This window comes from Marmota marmota, unplaced genomic scaffold (genome assembly GCF_001458135.2).
Source record: "Marmota marmota marmota unplaced genomic scaffold, marMar, whole genome shotgun sequence".
NCBI lineage: Eukaryota > Metazoa > Chordata > Mammalia > Rodentia > Sciuridae > Marmota > Marmota marmota.
In genome coordinates, this window is record NW_026000142.1 from 30,375,683 (window position 1) to 30,402,502 (window position 26,820).

Genomic DNA, 26,820 nt, shown 5'->3' on the forward strand with positions numbered 1-26,820 from the left:
TAAACTGGTGAAGTACAGCTTTTTATAGTAGTATTATTATCTCAAGTATTTCCTATTTACAAATGTTTATATTTGACTTAAAGTATTTCAGGAAAACATTTCTGGAACATGTTATATATGTAGGAAAATCTCAGATATATCAACAAACTGTAGTTTTAACTAAAATTAGAGGGATTTGGTCAACAGGATTTGCACAAATATCATCTGCTACCCTAATTCATTCCAAGTAGCCTCAGACTTACCAGAAATTTTAATTGATGGAAATCAGAATAAGAGAAAGCAGATCTGCATAAATCCTTAACCAGGTATGGCAAAGGTAAATGGCTTAAGGAGTTTGGAGATGGGGGTTAAAAAGACATTAAGCTGTCAAGAACAAGGTAAAAAGAAGAAGGGACCTTTGTGAACTCAGGACTTCTGTGCTGCCTGAAGTCATGAATGTTTACTGGAGGTGAGCCTGTGGGGCATAATGCTGGCCAACTCAGAGCACTGGCTTCAGCTTTCTTCCTGGCTAGTATCCTGGTGACCTAGACACAGGGTTAGTAAGTGTGGTGCACAGTGTAGAGAAATGGGAGTTGAAATAGGTTAGACTTATTCATTTATTCTGAAATGTGTGATATTGCCCAGACCTTCATCTCTCTCATACATGCATTCATGTTTAGCATCCTAAAATACCAGGAATATAAACAAATATCATTTTGTTTCCCTGATGCATTGACTTAATTGACAACCTGGAAACTGATTTCAAATATAGTTTACTCATGACAAGAAGTTACTTTGACTTCTCTTTAGCAAAAAATGCTAACTGCTTTAAAGTTAAAAGCAATCTCTCTGTACTATTATCAATGTTGTCTTATTATAAAAATAGGGCATTTTTTAAGATAATTCCTATATTTGCATTCTATATTTGTTTAATGATAATTTGGTCATTAGTATCTCTTATATTGTAAACAAACTGCAGATATTTATCCTCATGAGTTTAAACATGTGAATATATAATATATACATTATATTGTATATAAACATATTATTATAAATTGAACCATATCCTGTGCCTTGGAATTCCTAGTTTTCTTGGTAGTATTTTTTTTCTTTTTTGATCAGGAATTGAACCCAGTGGGTCACTTAACCACTGAGCTGTATCCCCAGAGTTTTGAATTTTTTTTTTTTTTGAGACAGGGTGTTACTAAGTTGCTTAGGGCCTAAGTTGCTCAGGCTGACTTTGAACTTGCAATGTTGATAGTACTTTTGATATAGGCCAATGAGACTGACAGGTGTTAGACAACAGTGACACGGAATTAGCATCACTCCAATATACAGTCTGCTCCATAATCTGAGCTTTTCACCTGGATCTTCTGCTAAAATGGAATTAGTGTCTATGTTGGATTATGATTTATCTTTTGGAAAATTTTGGAATAAAAAAGTCTGTCTCCAATGTAAGGTATTTTAGACTAAGACTGTTTTCCTTATATATTGACCAATAGCTGAGTATGGATCAACTAATTTTTTTTTTCTTTGTGAGACAAAATGAGTGCATATACTCTTGAATGACATGTGAGTGCTAGCAACTATTTTAGGTTAATTATTTAGAATTTATTTCTAAGTTCATAATGATTAATCATGAGACTTCTGTGGCATCAAAATGTGCTTTTGTATGATTGAAAGAGTAAAATAAATTTTATCTCAAGTTTAAGATATAACTAGAGTTTGCTTTTTCCACCTGAATATTTATATCTTTTAATTGTAATATCAAGTTCATTTATATTTAAACTACTGATACTGTTGGGAAAAAAAAAAAACAACAACACCTGAACACCTTACATAAAGGTCAGTGGAAAATTGGGTAAATGATAGTTTTGATGATGTATTATTTTGGAAAACAGGTTGAATAGTCCTGCAGTCAGGCTTCGATTATTGGAATGCTTTTGTTGTAATTGTTTATTCTCTCAATTATCATATGGCACACAGCCACAGATTTATTTTATTGTTTGTCAACATTTCTTATGTGTATTACAAATGTTAAAAAAATCTTGGAAATGAAAGGAAAAATAAATCAAATGAAACATTTTTTAAAAAAGAACTTACAGGAAAACAGATAAGAGGAACCTGTGATATTCTAGTATTAAATTATGTATAATATGGAAAATAAATATTATTTAGAAAGAGAAATCTGAGTATTCGACAAATGTCAGGAAGACAGTGGAACTGAGTTGGATTTTGAAGAAGTACCAAATTTTGAATGTCCAAAGAGGATTGAAGCAAAGGTGTCAAAAGGCTAATTAACAGTATGGAAAAAAAATGTGTGGAAATGCAACTAGATACAGTGATGAGGGAAGCAGGTAGCAGATGTGACAGGATTAGAGAGGTGATTGGAAAAGCAGTTTGGGATTAGATTTATCTTTGAACATAAGAATATTTAGTTGATGATATACTATAAAATGGTAGTTGATGTATTTTTTTTTAAAGTAAGATGTAACAAAACCTGTGTTATTTAGGGATTGATATTGTCAAATGTCGAGCCTTTTTTTTTTTTTACTTAGTGTTAAATGAATCTTTATAGATTTGAGGTAATATTACCCATTTTATAAGTAAAAATCCTTACATCATTTGGCTAGCTGAGTTGGTAAAGTTGGTTTCCAAACATCAGCAATCTAAGCCTAGATAATACATAGCCATTTATGCTATGCTTATACAATAAAAAGGGTTGTAAAGTGAGAAGACCAAAGAGAGGAAATAAGAAAAAATATATGACATGGCCATTTTTTAAGGAGAATTTAAGATTCTTTTTTATAAAGATATTTGAATAAAAGGTCCAATACAAAACCAAAGGCACTCCGGTCTACTGTAGTGAAGTACATAATGAAAACTTGTGTATGATGGGATGCAATAGAAGTTTGGAATAGAGAGAGTAGAACATAAATAAGAAACCAGAGTCCAGTTGAGTTAAGAATAATAGAAAAATGTACCTCAGAAGAAATGTTCAACAAGTGGTTTGATAGGATCAGTCTATATTTCAAAGGTCAGATCTCTTGATCATTGCTATTGCAATCACAGACAGAAGACTAAAAACTAGATTTATTTTCTAGAGAGTTTGAGCATAAAAAAGCAGAATTAAAGATGTTTTTACATAGAGGCAGGAAGACAAAAGCAGAAAAAAAGAAGTGATTTTTATATAAAGAAATAGAAACAAGAATATTATTTCTTAGAAGTTAATGGGAAACCAGAACTCAAGGAAAGACAGAATAAAATGTTTTCTGGATGATGGAAGTTAAGGAAATAATGGTTGGAACATGGTCAACAATGATTTTGAAATAACAAAGGGATGACATTAAGAAATAGAGTACTTTTCCTTCTTATTTTTGAAATGAATGTTATCTGTGCAATATTTTACAAGTCAAAATGGAGAAATATGAATGTAAACTTGAGGAGGAGGTACTGAACTGAAATTGGATGGAAGACTTAAGTTTCAAAGAAGGATCGAAGGCTAGTTTACCTTGTATGCTCACTCCACATCCATAGACTAAGATCCATCGTCAGTTTCCCCACAGTGATCAAGGTCTGTGGCACATTAAAGGATAAGATAGATTTGCTCTCAGGTTCCTATGTAAGCACACTGACATTACCAATGTTAGTTGTTAAAATAAGCTGTGCAGCTCAGGAGGCTGCTAGTGGGAAGGCCTGGGTTTAGCAAGTATGAACTCCTCGGTTCAATCCACAGCCCTCCAAAAAAGAAGCTAGGATTTTTAATTTGTTAACGTAAGAGTGTTTCATTTTTTTCTTTTTAGTTTACAAAACTAATTTTAAAATTATATTGGACCTATGTATGTCTTTGTCATATAGTACAGGCCAAATCTCTGAATGTTCCTAAGGCAGGGATTCAGAGTTTTGTTGTTATTTCACAATTATTTAAGAAATTTTAGTACTGGTGACTTCTTATTTATCATCAAAACTCATTGAATACTATTCATTTAGTTAATAGCAAATTGAGAAAGCTACTAATGCACAAGTATCATTTTGAAAAAGATTAAAATGTTGGACTGAAAAAGATCAGAAAATCATCTTCCATTGTTTGGTAAAGCATAGAGTTGGAGTTCTATGATAGTTCCCTTATTTAAAAGATGACACTCTGACACTGTTATTTGAAGTGGCCTAAATAGTACAGAAATATTATTTCTATTTTATTTTTGCTCTTTATTTCCAAAGGATAATTTCTGGAGACTTCATGATTTTTATAGCTATAATTTTTTCAACCAATGTTATTTAGTATAATCCCTGATAGATTTGTGTGGAGCTAGTAGGTATATGCAATCTTTTTAGACAGACTAAAAGTGAAGAGCAGGAGCTTCCATGAATGTACAGACTATCAAAGCACTTTAAAAAGTTCAAAGTTCTGCAACCCATTTGCAAAATTTAATACTTGATATTGTTATTCACGAAACATTTCATCATTATTTTATAACAGGTAATTTTAAATAAATTAATTTTCTGATAAACTATAAAACATCAAGAAATATTAAAGACTTCTATTAAAAGACTAATGTTCAATTATTACTTAATTCAATTTTGCAATCATTTACTTTCCCATTCTTGAAAGTAACCCTCCAATAGCTTGTTTAAAAATTCCTTAGGATAAAACAAATTGGTTATTTATATATTAGAAGGACTAAACTTTTGAATCAATAGTCATAGAATTTTTCTGTTACTTTAATAAAATATAATAATAGTATTTCTAGACATGATAGTGTGTATTTTCACAGTATCATAAAGCTCAAATGTCTGAAGTATTAGTTATTAAAGATGATTTTGTATTATATTTCATAACTAGAGGAAACAAGAAATATCTAAAAATTTTTAAATTCATACAATAGCATAGAAAAAAGATTAAACAGTATATATCTATAAAAATATACTCTACTATCTTTTACCAAATTTTATTCTGGATTTTAATTGATGATTTCTAAAACTCAACTCTCAGCACAACTATTGCTAATATTATAATTCATAGTCTTTCAGGTTGCACTCATAATGAATAAATGTGAAACATTTTTTAAATGAGAAAATTTTGCTGTTTAGGCAGTTAATGAGTAAATTTCAGTAGTGGGTAGGAGGATGGAGGCTATTTTCAGTATGTATCTGCTCATCCAGGAAGTGTTTATTTTAATGAAGAGGGAATAGATATAAAATAATTATTAGCAGAAAGAAGTGTCCCAGGACATTTCATGACTTACTGGCAATGGATTAGGCAATAAATACTACTAACCAAGTGGTTAATGCAGTGTGGGAACTAAATGATAGAGTTGTCCCTCTATAGAGTAAACTGGATTTGCATAATACTAATAGCTAGCACTTATTGAATGTCTGCTAGGGCCTGACACTATCCTAAATGCCTACATTTATTAATCAACTTGTAAGGATAAATGTTTAAATCATATGAAAAAGTAGTCATCTTGTTTTCACTTTCAAGAATAAAATGTGAAATATGGTTCAAACTAATATTATTATCCTCACTTTATAAATAAGGAAGCTGTGTTACAAAGAAATTAAATAAGTGGCCCAGTTTAAATGGTTAAGTTTCCAAACTGGATAAGACTTCTAGCATCTAGTTTAACCATTTCACTCTATGCTTTTAAAAAAAGTCACTACAATGTTAGAGCAAGGTAGATACAGCAAGAGTTTAACTCATAGGTTCAAATCTGCTATATGTACTTTGTAACATCCTTGAGAAATGAGACAACATGTTTTCTGCCTTTATGCTGTATGTACTCCACATAGGAATAAGGCAAGAACATTTTAATAATTATGTTAAACCTGCCAGTTATGTCAAGGAGTTTTCATGCAACAGCAACAATCAAGTGGGTATATAGGAGATATTACTATCCCAAACATCTGCTTTCAAATTAGCACAGAAGAATAGAAGTTTCAAGGTCAATGGCTTCCAACACAACTGGAGATCATGCAATGTGAGAATGTCCAAGTTAGAATCTAGTCCCTGCATATTTAACCACAGCAGCAAATACTGACTTAACTAAGTGAGGGGATCTTAAATTATATTTCTTTTCCTGTGTACATGGTTAAGAGTGTTGTACTTCAAATTTAGTGAGATATTTCCAAATAGGCTAGATAGTCCAATCCAGTTTAATTTAAAACCATACTTTTTAATTCACAAAGGTCATAAAATATCTTCTTTTAAAATTAGAGGAATACGTAGCATTCTTGGCATTCAATAAGCAGATATACAGTTTTATAATACATATAATAGTATTAGCATCTGAGAAACACCATTCCTATTTTGCCTACTCCAGTACTTGTCTTTGAGATTTCCATTATGCCATGACTTGTTCAAAGATTGGAATGAAAAGACCTGATTTCTTCATTATCTGCTACAAAGTTGGCATATGACACTGAACTACGCATCTATTTTGCTTGGATCCATTTTCTATCTTTGAAAATTAGATGGTTGTACACTTAAAAAGTGGAAATGAAAACATTGAATTATCAGTTGTTGTGTTTCAACTTTTCCATTATTAAAAAAAAAAAAAAATCTCCAGAAACAAGTCAAAACGACTTACAGCCTTTAAGAAAAAGGCATAATACACTTCCAGTGTGTTTTGGGACTTAGAGGCACATAGATTAAAGATAGGGAGGCATTCTTTCCTACCAGACACATTCTGTCATAAGCCCTTCTCAATTCCATAAAAACTGAGTTCTTATCATTAAGGACTAAAATACACACCTTGAGAGTCACATGATGATAGATATTGCCTTTGGCCTTAAGTTTCATATAGTGTGTGAATAATCTTGTGTGTTTTCTCCTTTCATATAATCTTTTAAAACAGGAAAATGAGCAGTTTTCAGTTTCCACATAGTTTTTAGTTTCAACATTGACAAATATCTTTACATTTAAAAGAGCAGTCATAATTTATGTAATTTTTTTTCCTTAGTATTTGAGCATAGTATGGAAATAAGCCTTTTGGAGAACAAACAAAAAGTTCCTCAAGGACATTTTGTTGTAAAAGCAGTAGAGATTTTAGAGTCGCTTTAGCAACTCTTGTTCCCAGAGTATGTGGATTGCAAAAGCACAGATTTTGTAATTGCATTTTAACTGGATACCCAGTTCTTCTCTAAAGAATTCCCTTTTTCCCTGCATTAAACACCATAATATCATGTAGATGTAGAAGCTAACTTAACTTCTACCAATTAAGTACGGATAGTGACAGAAAGAAAAAATAAAAAGCCAGTACTAGCATGATGTACAATAAGACTAGTATAAAGGTCAAAGATCAGGATCTTCACAGGATTATGCCACAGTTTGCCTAGGTTACCCCTCAAGCCAGCTCCATGGTTTTTCAGAGCCTCAGTGCACTTTACTGGAAAATGTGATAATATCCATTGTTCTTTCCTGTTATTCTATGAAAGATGCTTCCAGGTGAAGGAAAAAACAAAATAGGTCTGATCGTTCCTGAGTCCCTAGGTTCATTTTCTATGAAGTCTTTTTCTTCCTCTTCCTCTTCCTCTTGCACACTAAGGTAAACTGGAGTTCTTGAACCAGGTGCATTCTTCCCCAGGCGCTTCCTTGGAAATGCTACCAGCTATAAATGACTTTGTTCACACTGGTCGCTGCAGTTTCATAGACTTCCAGCTCTGGGAAGGAAAGATGAGGAAGGAAACTGGGAGAAAATCTTGGTAAAGCCTCTTCATCTTACAGACAAAGAAAAGGACACTCAAGCATTTGGTGACTTTTCACTTAGTCCCAAAGCTCTGAAAGTGAGGAACTAGGTTTCTTTTTTATTATTATTATTATTATTATTATTATTATTATTATTATTATTTATATATTACAGCTGAATGCATTACAATTCTTATTACTCATATACAGCACAATTTTTCATATCTCTGGTTGTATACATAGTATATTTACATCAATTCCTGTCTTCATACCTGTTCTTTGGATAATAATGATATCAATAACCCCATGCCCCCTCCCTTCTCCTCCAACCCCTCTGCCCTATCTCTATTCCTCCCATCCTTCTGCTGCTCCCAATCCCACTGTGAATCAGCTTCCTTATATGAAAGGAAACATTTGGCATTTGTTTTTTGGGGGGAATGGCTAACTTCACTTAGCATTATCTTCTCTAACTCCATCCATTTACCTGCAAATGCCATGATTTTATTATAGGGTTTCAAAATTCTGTCCTTGGCATATTTTCTACATGACTTTCTTCAAAATTAGGGATATCAATTATTAAAAAAATTTCCTACACAAACAGGGCATCTTCTTGTCTTGTTCTTCAAAAACTAGTAATCTAATAAAGAAGTATTACGCAGCTATAATTTTTGGAGACATGAATTAATGCATTACTACAAATATTTTAAAAGTTGAGGAGGTCATATTCAGCAAGTCTTTGAAGAGGAAAAAATTCACATTTGTGTTTTTCATCCATAAGTACTTATTTATTTAATAAATGTTAAGTCACCATCCCATTGGTCATCTAACATTTAAAGGGAAAAAAGCTTTCAATACTACTAGATTTTCTTAATTTTTCTTTTTGCCTCCTTGGTATAGCTACTTAGGGGAAGAATATTCAACCTAATTAATAATTTTTTGGGACAACTTTAATAGAACATGCTTAATAAAATGTGGTACCTAGTGTTACAATATTGTACAGTGTCACTATAAAACTTACCTTAAAATCAACAGCCATGGCTTCTGTATCACTCTGATTCTCTTCCTAAAGGTTAACTAAATAAGGTTACTGTAGTATGTTGAAAATATTCTAGCTGAAAAAAAAATACAAAAATATCTGGCTGCAAGAGTGTGATAAAGTTGCAAAGGTCCTCGGGAGTAAGATGCTTGGGAGTGGTCCTTTTATTCTTGCTGCCTAAATGTTATAAAGGAACTTCCAGAAGTGCTATTTATTTACTACAATGAAATAACTCAAACTTGTTTTCTTTTCTTAGGAAGTTGTCCTTGAAGAAGGTACAACGGCTTATAAAAACTGGGTTAAAACAGGCACAGAAGTTTACAGACAGTTTTGGATCTTTGATGTGCAAAATCCACAGGAAGTGGCAGTGAACAGCAGCAACATTAAGGTTAAACAAAGAGGTCCTTACACATACAGGTGAGTGAGTCCCTGCACAGGAGGGGCACTCTGACCTTGAGCGTGAATGCTGCTGAGAAGGTTCCCACCTGATGTATTCCATTGTATTGAGGTTGACTTATTTTCAAAGTATATTATTGCTACCTGCATAAAATACTAATCTAGGAATTTAATGGCTATGTTTTGAAAAGGTGGAATAAAGAGCCTTTAACCTCTTTAATGGACAACCAGGGGATGTGTTAGATAAACTTGCTTTGCTAGGGGAAGCAACAAGGGAGATATGGAGAGGAAGAGTTGAGTTTAAAGTTAAATTTTATGAACAATAAACTCCTCCTTGTATAACAATTTTAAAAGGATTCCTGATCAACTACAGGTTATCTTTTCTCATATCACCAAAATGGAGTCTTTTTTTTTTTTTTGCTTGCCTGAATGACTTAATCCGAAAAATACTGACTTCTTTTTTTTTTTTTTAAAGTTACTACTTTGCAAGTCTTCTGTATTGAGCTAAATGTGCTTCTGTATCAATTATACCCTGAATCTAGTTGAAATCAGAACTATCAGAAGATGTTTCTCCTAAACAGAACCAAAGACTTACTTGTCTAATGGCTTCTAAAGTGAACTTGATAAAACATTGACATAATATGACATCGGTCAAAGCATGAAATTGCCTGGATCAAGACTTAATTCTAGTTCAACAAACACCATCTCAATGAATACTGTAATTCCTTCAGGCTATTTTGAGATTCAACATAGATCATTTTTAAAGTTACCTTTGGCAGGAATACGAAGGAAGAAGTCTTGGGAAAAATCCATAACAGATTCTTTCCCTTGACCTTATTAACTAACACTTTCCAAAACTTAGTATTTTTTTTTTTAAGTAAAATAATAGAGTAATGTTCTTATTGAAAGTACATTCTGAAGGCAGGGCTCAGTTTTAAGAATTTTCCTCTTAATGACTGCCATCTACTGGTATAATCTTACAAGTACACTTCAATTTGGATAAGACCCTTCAATTGGGATCACAATTATTTTGGTATTTTTTCAACTACTATATATCCACAAATGCTCCTAAAATTACAGTAGCTTGTTCTTAAGTAATGATTTATACTCAAGTTTTAACATAATTATTTGGGAGAAAATGCATTACTTGTAATTTTGACTTGGGTACTGTTTGGTATTTTTATATTTTTTAAATATAAAAACTATTCTCAAAGGAGAATAGAGCTCTGAACACATATCTTTAATATATCTGTACAGAGATTTTAATATATCTTAGTATCTTATTTTGAGACCTCTTGAAATAATATGAGCCATTAATTTATTCATGAGGAAATAACAAAATACTTCTGATTACTTGGCTGGAGACTCTACTCTGGTTAATTTATCTTTTAAACAGCATTGTTCAGCATAATTTCTGACATATTCTATGGATTCAAATAGTGTTTGTTGAATAAGTAGCATTTGACATCTAATGATCACATGAGATAGTTTCTTTAAATCTTGCTTATGTCTGCTTGTTTCAGAGTTCGTTTTCTAGCCAAGGAGAATATAACTCATGATCATGAGGACAACACAGTCTCTTTTATTCAGCCCAATGCTGCAATCTTTGAACCTTCACTGTCAGTTGGAACCGAGAATGACACATTCACAGTTCTCAATCTGGCTGTAGCAGTGAGTAGACAGACAACAACTCTGGTTATGCTGGGTCCTGGAGTATTTGAAACAATCTCATCTTTGAAATTATCATTAGATTTTAGTCATTTAGCCATTTTTATGAAAACATAGTCTTCTGTTATTTAGAATGGACTTATGGTCATTTGTAAAGATGAAAAAATCATAACAAGTGGAAATGGAAGACTGCTTAAGCATATCATGAATCAAACATCAAACAAGGGCTTAACTTGGAATGTTATCTTATGGCTGGCAATGAGCTAGAGAAATTACACTTTTCGGCCAGGCAGGATTTAGCAATAATTTTAGACATAGTTTAAGAAGTTTTATTCTAATAACAAATTCATTTATTTGTTAGAATTATGTGCCTTAAATGATGTTTGTTATTTTTTTAGGCTGCACCCCATATCTATCAAAATGCATTTGTTCAAGTGTTGCTCAATTCACTTATCAAAAAGTCAAAATCTTCTATGTTCCAAACCAGAACTTTGAGAGAACTGTTGTGGGGCTACAAGGATCCATTCTTGAGTTTGGTTCCATACACTATTACTACCACAGTTGGTGTGTTCTTTCCTGTAAGTATTCAATATGAATGGCATGTTGTTATATTTTAATTATATAAATATATATGTATGTGTATGTGTATGTATATATGTGTGTGTGTATGTGATATATGTCATTGGCAAAGTATAGTTTAGTGTATTAGCCCTCTTCCTGACCTGGGAATATAAATCCTAAGTTTTTCATAAAAGTATCCCTTTCAGATGGCTTCAGTTTTCTAGTTGGAAAATTTACTTAATTTAATTAACTTTAAGAGTTTCTATTTTTATAAATATATAATTTTATTTAAATTTTTTATTGCAACTCTTTTCACAAAGTCAAGTTCCACGCTGTATTCTTGCATTTAATGATTTATCCTGTTACTCTTAAAACTTAATTAAAAACTTGTCTTATTGAAATGTGCAAATTCAGGCTAGGTCAGTATGCCTTATTTTAGTGGTTCACAAATATCATGAAGTGGCAGTCTGGAAATTAAGAAAAACATTTGGACTCAATGGTTTGTTTAGTTATAGGATGATGGTTTAAATTGCTGAAAGAATAAACTGTCTTGAATTGACATTTTGTCTTTATTTAGCACTATATGTGAACATTATATTTTTCAGTTCTTTAGTGTTGTTTTACTTTTACACAGTGTTTAGGATTGCAAAGTTATATGTCAAATAAATATCAATGTAGAAAGCCTTAAGGAATCAGGGATTCAATTATTATTTGAACTCAAAAGACTCAGAACTCTTTCCTTGGCTATTTTTTAAAATTTGTAGTCTGATCTTTATCATTTTAGTCACCATTTATTAAAGAGATTTCATGAAGATAAAAGGTAGACCATGAAGAGGGAGGAGGGGGAGATTATAGGGGCTTGAAATTAATCAAATTATACAAATATGCCACAATGAAACACAATATTTTGTATAATTAATATGCACTTTTTCTAAAAATCAAATTTTTTTTAAAACTCTAGAAAATCTATCTTTGTTCTTGGAATTTTTATTTAATGAGCACTCACTTCAACATAATAGGAATGGTCTCATTGGCTAAATTATGACACAGAGGGCTTGAGTTTGTGTCACATAAGCTTCTGGTATTTATTTTCTTTGTCTCAGCATTTTGAACTTATTTCTAGGTAGTTTTTGTATTCTACCCTTTAAAATATTTAACTCTTATAATTTAAAAACTTTATTGCATGATATAAGCAATAATATTGTGAATTACCACTATTTAAGAAATGTGCAAGTAAGTCACTTACATATAACTTGGAAATATGACTTGTTCTGCAAGTAATTTTTTCTTGGACATATTTTTTCAGTACAATGATACTGCTGATGGAGTTTATAAAGTCTTCAGTGGAAAAGATAATATAAGCAAGGTTGCCATAATAGACACTTATAAAGGTAAAAGGTAAGTTTCTGGGTAAATTGTGTGTGTGTGTGTGTGTAGTTACTAGGGTACTACTCTAAGGCAGGAGTGGTATTTAAGGCAGAGGACTCAACTTGTGACCCCAGTGGCAGCTGTATATCAGCCCTAGAAATTACCGTTCTGCCAGGTATTAGCCCATCAAATATGAGAACTGCAGGTTCACAGCAAAGCAAAGCTTGTGCTGTTGAACATCTGCACTGCTTAGTTTGGTTTGCCTTTATGCACAGGTTCTCTTATATAAAGAAATGCACAGGGACTATTATCATCTCTGCTACATATCCAGCATTTTTGTGTACCCATACAATGAGATAATCATAACTGAAAAGAAAAATCAATACATTAATTGGTAGTCTAGTGAAATAGAATATATTTTAATGTTTTTATAACTAAGTGTGTCAAATAAAAATTGTGCATTTTAGTGACATATCCTAAATGTGTCTATATAGACAGAAACTTAATGAATCTATGCAAAAACTTTTTCCTCCTGCTAACAATCTTGAAATGATTTCTATAAGAAAGGTAAAATGAGCTAAACCAAACTGAATACAAGAATGAATTTAAGTACAGTGCTAGAATTTGCATATTAAATGCAGAAATATCTTTGAAGTAGTAAGAGAACAACTTCTGATAATAATGCACAGCTTCTTAAGTGCATTATTTCCCTTCTCCGGTCTCCTACAACCTCATCCAAAGGAGTCATATTTTTTCATATGTGTAAAATAGAACCCTAAAAATATCAGGTGAGCAAGACTTTTCTCAAAGTTTATAACTGTACTTTAGACCAATTATTTCCTGAAAAAATAAGCAAAACTGAAAGACATTACATGTTTTTATTAATTATTGCCTAAAACTGGATTGTTATCTAATACTGCATGCAATAGTTAAATATTTACTAGTGTAGTACCTCTTTCTTCTAAAGAGTTCATAGTTACATCTTTTCATACCAAAGTCCAGTGGAGGAAAACAAACACTTCTAAGTATTTATTCTAGGGGAAATCACCAACTGATGTTTACATTTTGAACAATGAGCATTTCACTATTGACAGTTAATTAGTACGACTAATTAGATTAAGAATTACCCATTAATTTAAGACTATAGGGTTGACCTAACTCCTCATGACAAGACCAAACATTATTAACAGCATATTATGTTTAAAATTAAAAAACGGCTTGTGTTGACATCTCAGTAGATAATGAGTGGGAAAAAACAAATTTTTTTCCATCACCAAAAGTATGCCTACAGATGGAGGGAAATTATTATTCCTATTTTTCTATCACATCCAGAGCTTTCTCTAGCTCTTACATAGACATTAATACATAAACTAGTAAACACTATCCTACTTTAATGCCAATCTATGCAAGTGTTATAATGAGGAAAACATAAAAAATGAATATTTACATGTTTTGAATTCTTTGTATCCAAACATCTGCTTCTTTTCTTTCCCCTCTTCTGCCTCATAATGGGCTTTCATTAGTACCCCTTTAATGTTTTCCTCCTCTTCAGTATGAATACCCAATAAGCAACCAAATATTTATTTATTTTACTGGAAGGAAATTTCCCTAAGTAGAGATCTATATTTCTGAAAAATGTTTTTCAATGTTTTCTTTTAGAACTATAACTATTCCAAATAGTTTCTGATTAACTAGGCATCTCAATTTATTTATAACCTGGCCACTGATGGTATTTTATTGCAATAAGCTTGAAAGATTTGAACAAAATGTGAATCAAATGAATTAGAACATTTCTTAAACTTTTCATTTGTCACATCTTAATTTTCATTATGTTAGCAGAGGTATTGAATCCTAGTAGAAAAAGTAACGCAAGTAAGGTGTTCTCTTTAAATATTTGTTCAATTTCTCTCTTATTCTTAAGGAATCTCTCCTACTGGCCAAGTTATTGCGACATGATTAATGGTACAGGTAAGAACACTTATGGTAATAATCACCATGAACCCAATTCACCTGCTTGCACAATACAGCCCCAAACCTACACTATTCTGAAGGTTAAGGGTGTGTTTACTTGTCTTCTAGTCCCCACAAAATAATTCAGTCTCTATTTTTATGTGGGTTTAGTAAATGTGTGTTTAACATTATGGTATTTCTGAAGATTAACTGCAGATGATTAGTTCTTACTGCATTACTAGGAAATGTTTGCTTTGTAAAACCTGTACTTACTGAACTCTTATCCTGGCAATGGAAATAAGTTGCTTAAAATGAAAAAGAAAAAAAAAAAAAACAGGCTTATAGACATAGTTACTTTTGAGACCTTTTCCAAATACCATAAAGATAACAGAATTGAAAAGAAATTAACATAATTACACATGGGAAAACACTCTTCTCTGAGATTCAGAGCTGAACGAGAGAAGCTGCAGAACTGAACCATATATTTTGGATGTCAGAATAGGAGAGCAAAGAAAAAAATAACAAGATTAGCTATTAACCTTAAAAATATGTTAAAAATAAGTTCAGAATTAGAATGGGAGAAAAAATTAAGAACTTTGAGGTTTTGTTAGATTTGGATAATTATTTTCCCGAAGAAAAGAAAAGTACACATTTGACTTAGTCTAAGTGCCCTTCAACAGATGTTTGAATTAAGAAATTGTGGTTTAAATGCACAATGGAATGGTGCTCGGCCATAAAGAATGACTTCATGACATTTACCAGTAAATGCATGGAAGATTATGTTAAGTGAAATAAGCCAACCCCCCCAAAATCAAAGGTCGCATGTGTTCATTAATATGCGGAAGCTAAAACACAATAAGAGGGTAGGGAAAGAACAGAAGTTCAGCACATTATCTAAGAGGAATGAAGGGAAGGAAGGGAGGATAGGAATAGGAATGTCATTGGAATTAATATGACATAATTTTCCCATGTACATATGTGAAAAAACCTAAGCAAATCCCACCATCATGTACATCCACAAGAATGAGGTTCTAATTAGAATAAGATAAATATGCATGTACAATTTTATCAAAACAAAATAGAAAAGAAAATTTTTAAACAATGGGAATGAAATACTATGAGGTGATTAAAATCAGGTGAGTTTATCTGCTTAGAAATACATGCAAAATGTTTACAAAGCAGGCAAGGGAATGCACTATAGGAAAATGATAAAGACAAAGGAAATTATGTAAAAAGGAAGCACCAGAGCTGTTTACTTTTCCAAAGGTATAACTGAATTTTGCATGTTTATTAAAATCTTATAAGGGAAAAAATCAGCAAAAGCACTATTGTATTTTCTTTGTAGGATTTTAGGCCTTGGAAACAATTCTAAGAGTATTTCTACAAATAAACAGACAAGTGCCTTAACACTACTAACTTTAAGAGTTACCAACAGAATACTTAGTCATTTAGGACTGAGAGAAATGCACTAAACTGCTCCAAAAGAAGAAAGAATCCTGTATGGGTTTAAGGGAAAAAAAATCATTAAACAATTCTGTCCAAAGCAAGCAGAGGATAAGTGTAACAAAAGGAAGCAGAGGTCAGATGACTTGTTAGTGACAATGACAATTGTGAAAATTAGGCATGAAGGTAAAGATATGGAAGCAGAAAATAGACCAAGAGCAGAGGTAGTTTGGCAGAGGGAGGGGACATACTGAATGAAATAAGGATGCCCATGTGTTTTCATCATGCTTAAGTAGTACATCTCCTACCTTCAGTAAGTTTGAAAAGACAAAGTGAAAGTAAGATCCACATTTAGAACATTTCTTTTGGGGAAGAAAGGTAAGCCACCTTATGATCATCATCGTACAAGGTGATTGTTTAGTATAGTTATGGCATATTTTCAATGATATTTCAGATAATGATTTTTAAAGTTTTTCAATGTATTTTCTTTCAATTGTGAATGAACTAAAAGACAGCTGTAGGCTATGCCCTATAAAGACCAATATGGGGATTTTAAACTCTAATATCCTGTCCTCTGAATGCCAGGATCAAGCAGTGACCATAGTATCATTGTAATTTTGTTATAATAGAATAGACATTATGATTGCTGTATGTATATAGGTGACTCTATGACTAGTGTGATTCTGCAATCTGTACAATCAGAAAAATGAGAAATTATACCCCAATTGATTCAAATGTATAAATTGCCAAGATCATTGTAATGTCATGTGTAGCTAATAAAAAAAAAGTCACATATAACAAGAGCATCGGTGAAGGATAACAAGGTCATAGGGTTTAAAATTTTGCCAGAAAAAGAACCTGGAATGCATAATTGAAGGATGAGTTTAAACATTTTAGAATGCATGCATTCACTGGTGCTCAAATTGGTAATATTTTGGAAGTAACTGGAGGAGTTACCTAGTTATTTCTTCATTTAGTCAGTGAGTGCTATGGATTATAATCATAGTTATGGAATTCAATAAACTCAAACAATGCCTCTTTAAATTTGATGGATATGTTTTGAAAGGATTTGCAAGAAACACTAGTTAGAGAACTTCGTGGTCTTAAAAATATTAATCAGCCATTAGTACAAATGAATGAATCGCAAGTAAAAACAAGAACAATGACAATATAGCTAGAGTTCTAAATAAACTTTATCCAAAAAAAAAAAAAAAGCCACTCTGGTGATGAATAAGGGCATTTCAAAAACCACATAAAAATCACAACTTTTACATCTGATTTTACCATTTTTTAATTTTATACCTATGAATGCACATGATATGCAAATTTGTTGAAAAGGATAGCCTTTAGCCACATGCGGTTTTCAAGCACTCAAACTATAGCTAGTATTATTGAAATGTTAGTAAAAATGCACACTGGAACTTAAATGAAAATGTTTTTTGACATAATGGTTCAAAGCAAAAGTACATGTTACTTTTTTTAAAGTTACTGTAGTATTAGATAATTTTTACATAGGTGATTTATATCGTTTCCATTGACTATGCTAGAATAGAAGTTTCTAGATTTTTCTAGAATGCATGTTAATCTAATCGCTTGCCACTGGATTTATTTTTAAATAGATGCAGCTTCGTTTCCACCTTTTGTTGAGAAGACTCGAATATTGCAGTTCTTTTCCTCTGATATTTGCAGGTAAGAGAAAGACATCAATGTATGTCTGAAAGTCAGACATAGTTTCCCAAATGATAAAAATGAAGGTCAGGAAACCCTTACCTAATAATTGTCATTTGTAAAAATGTATTTAAGGAATTTTTTCTTGATTTAATAAATGCAGCATATGGCATTCATGATGTTTAACTCTGCAAATATCCTTCTATACACTTCCACTTATAATAATTTTCTTTGCCATTTCTAAGACCTAATATGCATTTATTTTTAATAACATGTCTAAAAGGATATGTCCAGTATTTCTAAAGATGATACAGCTATCACAAATTTATTTATAAATGGCTATCCTCTGCCACTACAGCATCTTTTCAAATTGGTGGGGGCTCAATTCATGCCCCACAAGCACTGGAGCCCATGCATGTCACTACCTTTGAATCTCAGTCCTATCCCTAAGGACTGAGACTGTGGGCAGATCTTTAACATCTCTAAAACAGTCCTATCTCTCAGAACAATGAGAGCAGTGTTTCTTCACACAGGGTTATTGAGTATTTGAAGGAATATTTATGGAGATCTTCTACATTTCCTAGGGTGCTGGTGGATGCTTGTCAAATGCTAGAGATCTATGTGTGCATGCACATGAACATGACTCACTAAATGAGTGGCTTTTCTCAAGATTTAGTTTTGAAAGATAGAAATTTCACTTAATTTACATTGGGTACAAATAATGAATTCTGAAGTTATAAATATTTACTCTCTTGGAGAAATTTACTATGATAAATATATTTGATATAAATATTCTATGGTAGTTCATAAGCAAAATTTGCCCTAAATGTCTAAAGCTTTTGAGAACAAAAGAATATTTCACACTCAGGTAGTGAATTCTTATATGTCTTAAAACTTCAAGAAAACTTTCTTTTAATAATTTTAAATTCTAAAAAAAAAAATTAGAGTATCTGATATTTCTAAATTAAAGCATGAATATAAACTAAAATAAAGAAATAATAAATCTTCAAATGTGCCTATTTTGATAAAGCTATTTTTATCACTGTTTAGGTCCATCTATGCTGAATTTGGATCTGAAATTGACCTGAAAGGAATCCCTGTGTATAGATTTGTTCTTCCAGCAAAGGCCTTTGCATCTCCAGTTGAAAATCCAGACAACCATTGTTTTTGCACAGAAAAAGTTATCTCAAAAAATTGTACATCCTATGGTGTTCTAGACATTGGCAAGTGCAAAGAAGGTATGTAAATGTGCTCAGTGTCAGGCTTCATGATGTAACTGGCAATATTCCTTAAGTAGAAATTTTGCCTAAACTCCCTTTCTATCCCCAATTTAACATTAAAGACAGTGATGATGGCAGAATGTAAGTGTTGGTGACAGGGAATGTTGGTCTTGGTTTCATGTGATTTTTGAGGCCTCAATTTTATTTCAGTGTTGCAAAACTTAGTTATTGGGGTGGAGGGGGTTCATAACCTGTGCTGCTTTTAAGTTATCCATGCGTTATTGTTCTTTCTCCTAGAAATGATAAATAAAGGTAAATGTGTTTTCAGTATGTCTCTAAAGCAAGAATTGACAAAACTTCTGGATCATATTCTTCATACTATCATGACTACAAAGGAAGAAAGAAAAATTATTCCTAAATCCTAGGTCCATTGATCTATTACTGCTCAAACATGAAAAAAATATAAGTTGAAACTTTGTGATTAACTGCTGAACTTTGCGTATTGAAAATTGACATCCAAAGAAGAACTGAGTAGTAGGATGGTTTTATTTTTGTAGAATAGTAACCTGATATACTTTTCTTTTACCCTTGAGCTGTAATCCATGTTCAAAACCAACTATGTAGTTTTTAATCTAATAAAGATTTTTAAAGAAATATTTTCTGAGTGATATAAGAAGAAATTTACAATTGATTCTAAAAACTTGTTTTCAGGTAAACCTGTGTACATCTCGCTTCCTCATTTTCTTCATGCAAGTCCTGATGTTTCAGAACCTATAGAAGGCTTAAGTCCAAATGAAGAAGAACATAGTACATTCTTGGATGTTGAACCTGTAAGTATATATATTATTCTTAAAAAATGAAAATTATCTCCGTCACATATCGAGCATACTTTTTGAATCATTCTTAATTACTGAAACCTAATTTCAGTAAAAGTTACATTAACTTCTTCCTATTGCACATAAATGTCAAGAAAATTCAATTTGAGTTTCAGCATATGGAACTTCCTAAGCCTTTTGAATGTTTCCTAGGTCAGGAATACTATTAATGAAAATAAGATTAATTGACTGATAAAAATTAAATATACATATATTTTAACTATTTTATTCTGATACCATGTCTTTCTGCAGGCCTTCTATAAGAAGTCAGTGTATTCTATGAGGGATTAATATGTTATGAGTGTACTTCCTGTCAAGAAAAATCTAACAATTCATGTAGCACACAGTTTTAATATTTGAATTATTTTAGACTTTTTTTTCTTCCAAATGTTAAAGGAGGGCTGGGGATATAGCTGTGTCATACAGCAATTTCCTAGCATGTGAGAGGCTTTGGGTTTGCTCTTCAGAACCCTCCCCAAACAGATGCATGGATTCTGACCAAATATATTTGACTACACATAGTTCAGGAATTAAAAATTATATAAGGTCTTCTACACTTTGTTAACACTGCTATTGTTTTGTTTTTCAAAAACCATTTTAGGTAAATATCATAAAACTAAAACCTTGATATAAGGTTAGACAATAAAAATGTGTATATGAACACATGTATATGAAAATTATGTAGACCCATAACTGCATAAACACATTCTATGTGTATTTATATATTGAATATTTAGGACCAATTGATTTTTTACAAGATTACAAGATATTTTTTTCTTTAAATTCTTTTAAAAACTTTTCTTTTATCATAGGAAAAGTGGATTTTGGATATTATAAGAATGTCTTTAAAACAATTTGGTAATTATTTGTTCTCCTTTTAGATAACTGGATTCACTTTACAATTTGCAAAACGGCTACAAGTCAACATATTGGTCAAGCCAGCAAAAAAGATTGAGTGAGTCTTTGATAAGATTAATTATGATTTGGAGCATTGTCTTGAAAGAATATGAGTAAATTTATAAAAGTGGAAAGAATATCAAATATTGACTTCTCTTTAGCTTCATGTCATTATATATTAACTATTAAATACTTTGGATATATTTTCTTACAATTCAGACTAATACCTACAGTTTATTGAGATGGTATTTACATATTTTGTAAACTTCTGATTGTGAAATGAAAGGCCCCACCACAAAAATCCAATTATTCCTGTGACAATAACTTTTAAACAACATTTTACTTCCCTGAATAGAACTTGTTGAAAAGAAAAATGAGTACTTCGGAAATTTTTAATTATGAGTTAAAAGTCTGAGGAACAACTGTGTTAAAATTTAAGTGATTCATTGTAGAGACTAAAATCAAGAAACTTAAGCTGCCCTGGCATACTGGTTATTTCTGAAAATTGATGCTAGTAGTTATTATCAAATAGATTGACATATATTTTAATAATTATTTCCAATGTTTATTACAGCGCATTAAAGAGCCTGAAGAAAAATTATATTGTGCCTATACTTTGGCTTAATGAGGTTAGTATGTTCATTTATTAGTCATTAGCAGTCAATTTATTATGTAAAAAAGCTTTTGATGTTTCAAAATTATGTTTACATAGTGTTTGAAGTTGTAATCCCATTGCCCATATGGATGAATTTGCACTTAATTGATGATGTATGTTTGAGTGAACCAAATTGCATAAAAACTTGTTAATTTTCATTTTTTCAGAATACTTAAGTGTATTTTGAATCTAAATTTAAAGTGCTTGTTATATATTTTTCTTCATGTTTCATCTCTTCCTTAGGAAGAGTCCTACAGAAGACTCACTGAACATGCTAGTGATAATAAAAGCATAGTTGGCTTTTATTATTTTTTTAGAGTAGGTGCAGGCACTCTGTCCTACTTCCTGACTAGCCAAATATAGTGTAAACCACTGAATTGATTATTTTAAGAATTAAAAAATGCCTTGCAGAAGCCTTCAAAACAAAGGTCAACAAGAAATGTTGACCGTTGTAGTTTCTGCCAGTAGGAAACACTTGGAAAACCATTAAATATTTCACATACTTCTGAAGATCATATGAGTCCTAATACATTGAAGAATACTATCCAGCACACTTAATGGGAAGGGTATTATTACTCTATGTTGACATGTCATGTTTGGCATGCCGAAGGAAATCCCACTGACTTGTCCTATAGATGCAGATCATTAATACCTCTACAAGGATTTGAAAAAAAAAAGGATAGTCCATAATTGGAGGGTTTAAACATTTTGTTTCACTAAAATTCCCAAATAATGCAAATATTCATTTGATTGCAGACTGGTACTATTGGCGATGAGAAGGCAGAAATGTTCAAAAGTAAAGTGACTGGAAAAATAAAACTCCTTGGCCTGGTAGAAAATATCTTACTTGGTGTTGGGGTGGTGATGTTTGTTGCATTTATGATTTCATATTGTGCATGCAGATCAAAGAGGAGTAAGTACATGCAATATATATTCCTTAAGTAGCATTAGTTTATATAGTTCTTCTTTACATGTTGTCTAAGAGGGGTGGCATATTGGGTGCAGATTTTCCAGAGATATTTAGTGCTTCAAAAATTGGAGGTTGTATTAAGACACAAATCAAGACTGAGTAAATAAGGCAAAAACTGCCAAGCAGATCACTAAGTTATAGCCTTAATTCTGAGAGGAATGGAAAAATACAATTGTGCCCATTATAAAGTTAGTATGGATAGTTTTTGCCCCAAATCTTCATTTCTTATATTTAATTATGAAAAAAACTACAAATACATAATTTTACTACATACTAAGAAACTTATTCAAAGTTAAATCTCTACAGTTTTTAAGTAGGCCAAAACTTAAAAGGAAAAAAGATATGCTGTTTTTTCAAAGCATAGAAGCAAAATGAATTATAAAACAAAACATATTAAGAACAGGGTGTCTATATGTCCAAATCCTGGGTGTGTACCCTAGATATTTCATAAGAAATACTGATGAACAATTAAAAATCATGATATAAAAATTTGAGTGTAACAGTATTGAGAAATAACATTAGTCAACCAAGTTATTCACAGGCTAGAAGATAAACCCAGTAACTCTGGAGAAGAGAATTATGGACAAATTGCAAAAGGGGTTCAGGTCACTGATATAGCTATCAGTGACCATGTTCCCTATACAGTAACAGAAATTAGTCTTGCCCTACTGTCTCTAAATAAAAACCTTTCTTTAAATGGTCTTTTAGGGAGGTATTTCCATTTACCCAATAGTTTCCATGTCAAAAGTGCATGCAGTATAAATAGGATAAGCTTGATATGAAAGTCACATCAAAATATTTTTTAAAAATCTTTCTAATCAAACAAATGAACATAAGCTATCTTATATAGAAATTCCCAATTTTCTTTTTCTTTCTTTTTTTTTTGAGTGATGACTAGCAATCTCTGCCACAAGGGGTTTTGCATTAGATCCCCAGTTTGCAAACAAGGTTCCAAGGAAGCTTAAAATTCCTCAGAGTCTCTTCAGGCACTAGGGGCTGGCTGTGAACTCTTCTTCCCTTTAGCAATAGCAACTCCATTTTGGAGTTGTGCGTCTTAGGCTTTGAATGAATTTTCTTTTTTTTAATTGATTTTTTTAAATAAATGACAGTGGAATGCATTACAATTTTTATTACACATTTATAGCACAATTTTCCATTCCTCTGGTTGTGTATAAAGCATGTTCACACCAATTCAGGTCTTTATATATGTACTTTAGATAATGATGTCCCTCACATTCCACCATCCTTGCTAACCCCTCTGCCCTATCTAGGTTTTGTGTATTCCTCCCATGCTCCCCTCCCTACCTCACTATGAATCAGCCTCCTTATATCAGAGAAAACATTTGGCTTTTGGGGTTGGCTAAATTCACTTAGCATTATCTTCTCCAATGCCACAAATGTTCATTATCTCTAGCAATTAGAGAAATGCAAATCAAAACTATTCTAAGATATTATCTCACTCCAGTCAGAATGGCAGCTATTATTAAGACAGACAACAATAAGTGTTGGCGAGGATGTGGGGAAAAGGGTACATTCATATATTGCTGGTAGGACTGCAAATTGGTGCAGCCAATATGGAAAGCAGTATGGAGATTCCTTGGAAAACTGTGAATAGAACCACCATTTGACCCAGCTATCCCTTTCCTCAGTCTATACCCAAAGGACTTAAAAACAGCATACTACAGGAACACAGCCACATCAATGTTTATAGCACCACAATTCACAATAGCTAAACTATGGAACCAACCTAGATGCCTTTCAATAGATGAATGGATAAAAGAGAAAGGTGGCATATATACACAATGGAATATTACTTAGCAATACGAGAATGAAATTCTGAATTTTCTACTTATAACTATTTGAGCTTTAAATATTTACATTTTATGTGTTATCAAAATTTAATAGATGTGACTATTACTAAAGTATAATTCAGTCTAAATAATGATTTTTAAAGTGGAATTTGTAGACATACACAACAATAGAATCCATTTTTATATAATCATACGTGCAAGAAATATATCTTATTCTAGTTAGGACACCATTCTTGTAGATGTTCATGATTATGGGACTCACCAATGTTTTCATATATGTACACTGGAACATTAGATTCATTCCACTGTCATAATATACTTTATTAAGATATTGAGAGCTGTGTCTTGGGAGGCAACTCAATATTTTTGCTCTGGATCATTTCTGCAATTGTTTGTTTACACACACACAGAAGACTTGAAAAACCCTGCCTAAAATCTATTAGAACAGAATGTATTCAAAATGTTATCCTGGAATATTAATATATGCCACTAATGAAATAACAAGTTGGAAGGCTATTCATGAGACCATTTATGTAATAGAAATATTCATTCACTGAATATCTAAACAAATTTATTCAAGTGGGAAAACATGCCTTTATAAAGAAAATATTTTAAAAATTATTCTGTGTTAAACTTATGTGATGAATTTCAGCACAGAAACATTTCTGAATAACAGCTTCCTTGGGTCTACATGTAGCCAAGTTACAGAACTGAAAATGGTCAGTGCTGGTCAACAGATATTTATTTTGCTCATACATTTAATGGTTATAAGAAAAATTTATTGTATTTATAACACTTTTCCCCCTACAAATCTTTTTCTTTATTACTTGATTTACTAGAATTGAAGGAGATATAGTATTCCTTAAGCTCAGTGGGGAAATTTATTAAAAGGAAGGAGACAGATGTATAGGAGAGAAGAAAGTTTGATAGTAAAATTAAAGTGTGTTTTTCTTATTGGATCATAAGGAGACTATGTCAGTGGTCCTTTTGAGAGTAGTAATACATCCACCTCTGCAAGAAAACAATGGTCTTAAGAGGGTAGAGATGTTTGTCCAGAGCATTTTAGTTAGCTACCAGTCCCTTGGCTTGTTATGTGCTCATCTTGAAAGTTGGGAAGCAACTGCTTGAATCCGTGAATGGGAACATGCATTGGCTGAATGGTGAGCTACATCATAGAACCCCTCTATTCTGCTTGAGATATTAGATTGCCTAACAGAAAGCATCAGATCTTGGATATATAGGAATGCAGTATTTTTATTATTCCACTGCTTTCTAATAAACAGTATCACTTACTCTTCTTTTCAGGTGGTAAATGAGTCTGCACTTAAGCACCAGCTACATCAAGACCTTTGGTGATACCAGTCTACAAAATGGATATTTAATGGTTTATTTTTACAAAACACACATTATCCTTTAGTTGAAGAAATGGTGGCACTTTCTCTCTCTCTCTCTCCCTTTTTTTTTTTGCACTAAGCTGCATCACATTTCAAAAAGATTAGGATGTCATTAAAATCTATACTTTGAACAGAAAAAGGCATCTTTTAAAATTCATCATTTATACAACCGAGTTGTTTTCAGTTTCTGCAGACCTGGCTCTAGCATGAAATGATTGTTTTTACTTGGTTCTGGTGGTAAAGGAGAGGAAGTGGACATTATAAACAAATCCTGGGCTCCTAACTCCCATCTTTCCATGAAAGGTGAAAAACCCATTCACACTCAGAGGAGTGTCCCTGTTCACTGGCAACGGACAGACCTCAGGAATGTCAGTACATTGCATTTCATGAGCATCAAATGTTTTGAAAGACATTTAAAAATGGAAAAAGAGCGATTGGCTTATGAGCCATCTATTACAGCTTAAGTTCCTTTCTCTATGGAATCCTTTGTACAGCAGACATCAAAGCCACTTTTTTACTTTATAACAACGGGCTTATATTGTTTGTCACTGATCCTGCAGATGGTCATAATTTTTCACACACTGTAGCTCTTTGTATTTTAAGTACTTCGTTATGTTTTCATGTTGTATAGCTCTTCTGGAAGTGAACAGATTTTGTCTTTCCATTTAGCTGCAACATATGCCTGGCAACCTCAGAATGCTGTTCTAGTATTAAGGGATGTATATGATATAAAATAATTATTGTATGGAATGTTACAGAGAGAATATAAGCATTAAATGTTATTTGTTGTAATAGTTCTTGCTTTCATAGTTGCCTCAGAAATACTGGTTTTGAGCATTAAAAGATATTCTTCCTTAAATTCCTGTGCTTTGTGTAACATGTTGTGCTACAAAATGTTTACCCTTATTTCCACTTGAATTATGCTAGGTGAATCCACACTTTTTTATGAAATATTCGTTCTTAATTTAACCATTTGCTTCTGCGTCCTTTTTTATGCCAAGTGCAAGAGCAAATATAATATATATATATATATATATATATATAATTTATATATACACACACACACTTTTATCCTTCACAATAGCAGGACTTGAGTGCAAAGTTTTTTTTATGTGAAGACACATTAGTAGGTTTTGCTGCTTTCTTCAGGAGGGAGGGATTCATCTCTTACAGAAAGCACTAGTCCTACAAATCTCCAAAATAGAAAGGAAAGACAGATATATCCTATCTTGTGTTTAACACAGA

General features: G+C 32.1%; 1 protein-coding gene across 11 annotated transcripts in view; it reads left to right on the plus strand.

Moving 5' to 3' along the window:
* The window catches only part of Cd36 (CD36 molecule), an 83,931-nt gene extending 57,497 nt beyond the window's left edge, over positions 1-26,434 (plus strand). For all 11 annotated transcript variants that reach the window (XM_048786223.1, XM_015488400.2, XM_015488405.2 and 8 more), the window contains 12 exons: positions 8,956-9,116; positions 10,619-10,766; positions 11,162-11,341; positions 12,631-12,722; positions 14,614-14,660; positions 17,705-17,774; positions 18,804-18,991; positions 19,685-19,803; positions 20,730-20,803; positions 21,320-21,374; positions 22,157-22,313; positions 25,487-26,434. In XM_048786223.1, the coding sequence (XP_048642180.1) occupies positions 8,956-9,116; positions 10,619-10,766; positions 11,162-11,341; positions 12,631-12,722; positions 14,614-14,660; positions 17,705-17,774; positions 18,804-18,991; positions 19,685-19,803; positions 20,730-20,803; positions 21,320-21,374; positions 22,157-22,313; positions 25,487-25,497 (1,302 nt within the window). In that variant the 3' untranslated portion in view covers positions 25,498-26,434. The remainder of the gene's footprint in view (positions 1-8,955; positions 9,117-10,618; positions 10,767-11,161; positions 11,342-12,630; positions 12,723-14,613; positions 14,661-17,704; positions 17,775-18,803; positions 18,992-19,684; positions 19,804-20,729; positions 20,804-21,319; positions 21,375-22,156; positions 22,314-25,486) is intronic.
* The last annotated feature ends 386 nt before the right edge of the window (positions 26,435-26,820 follow it).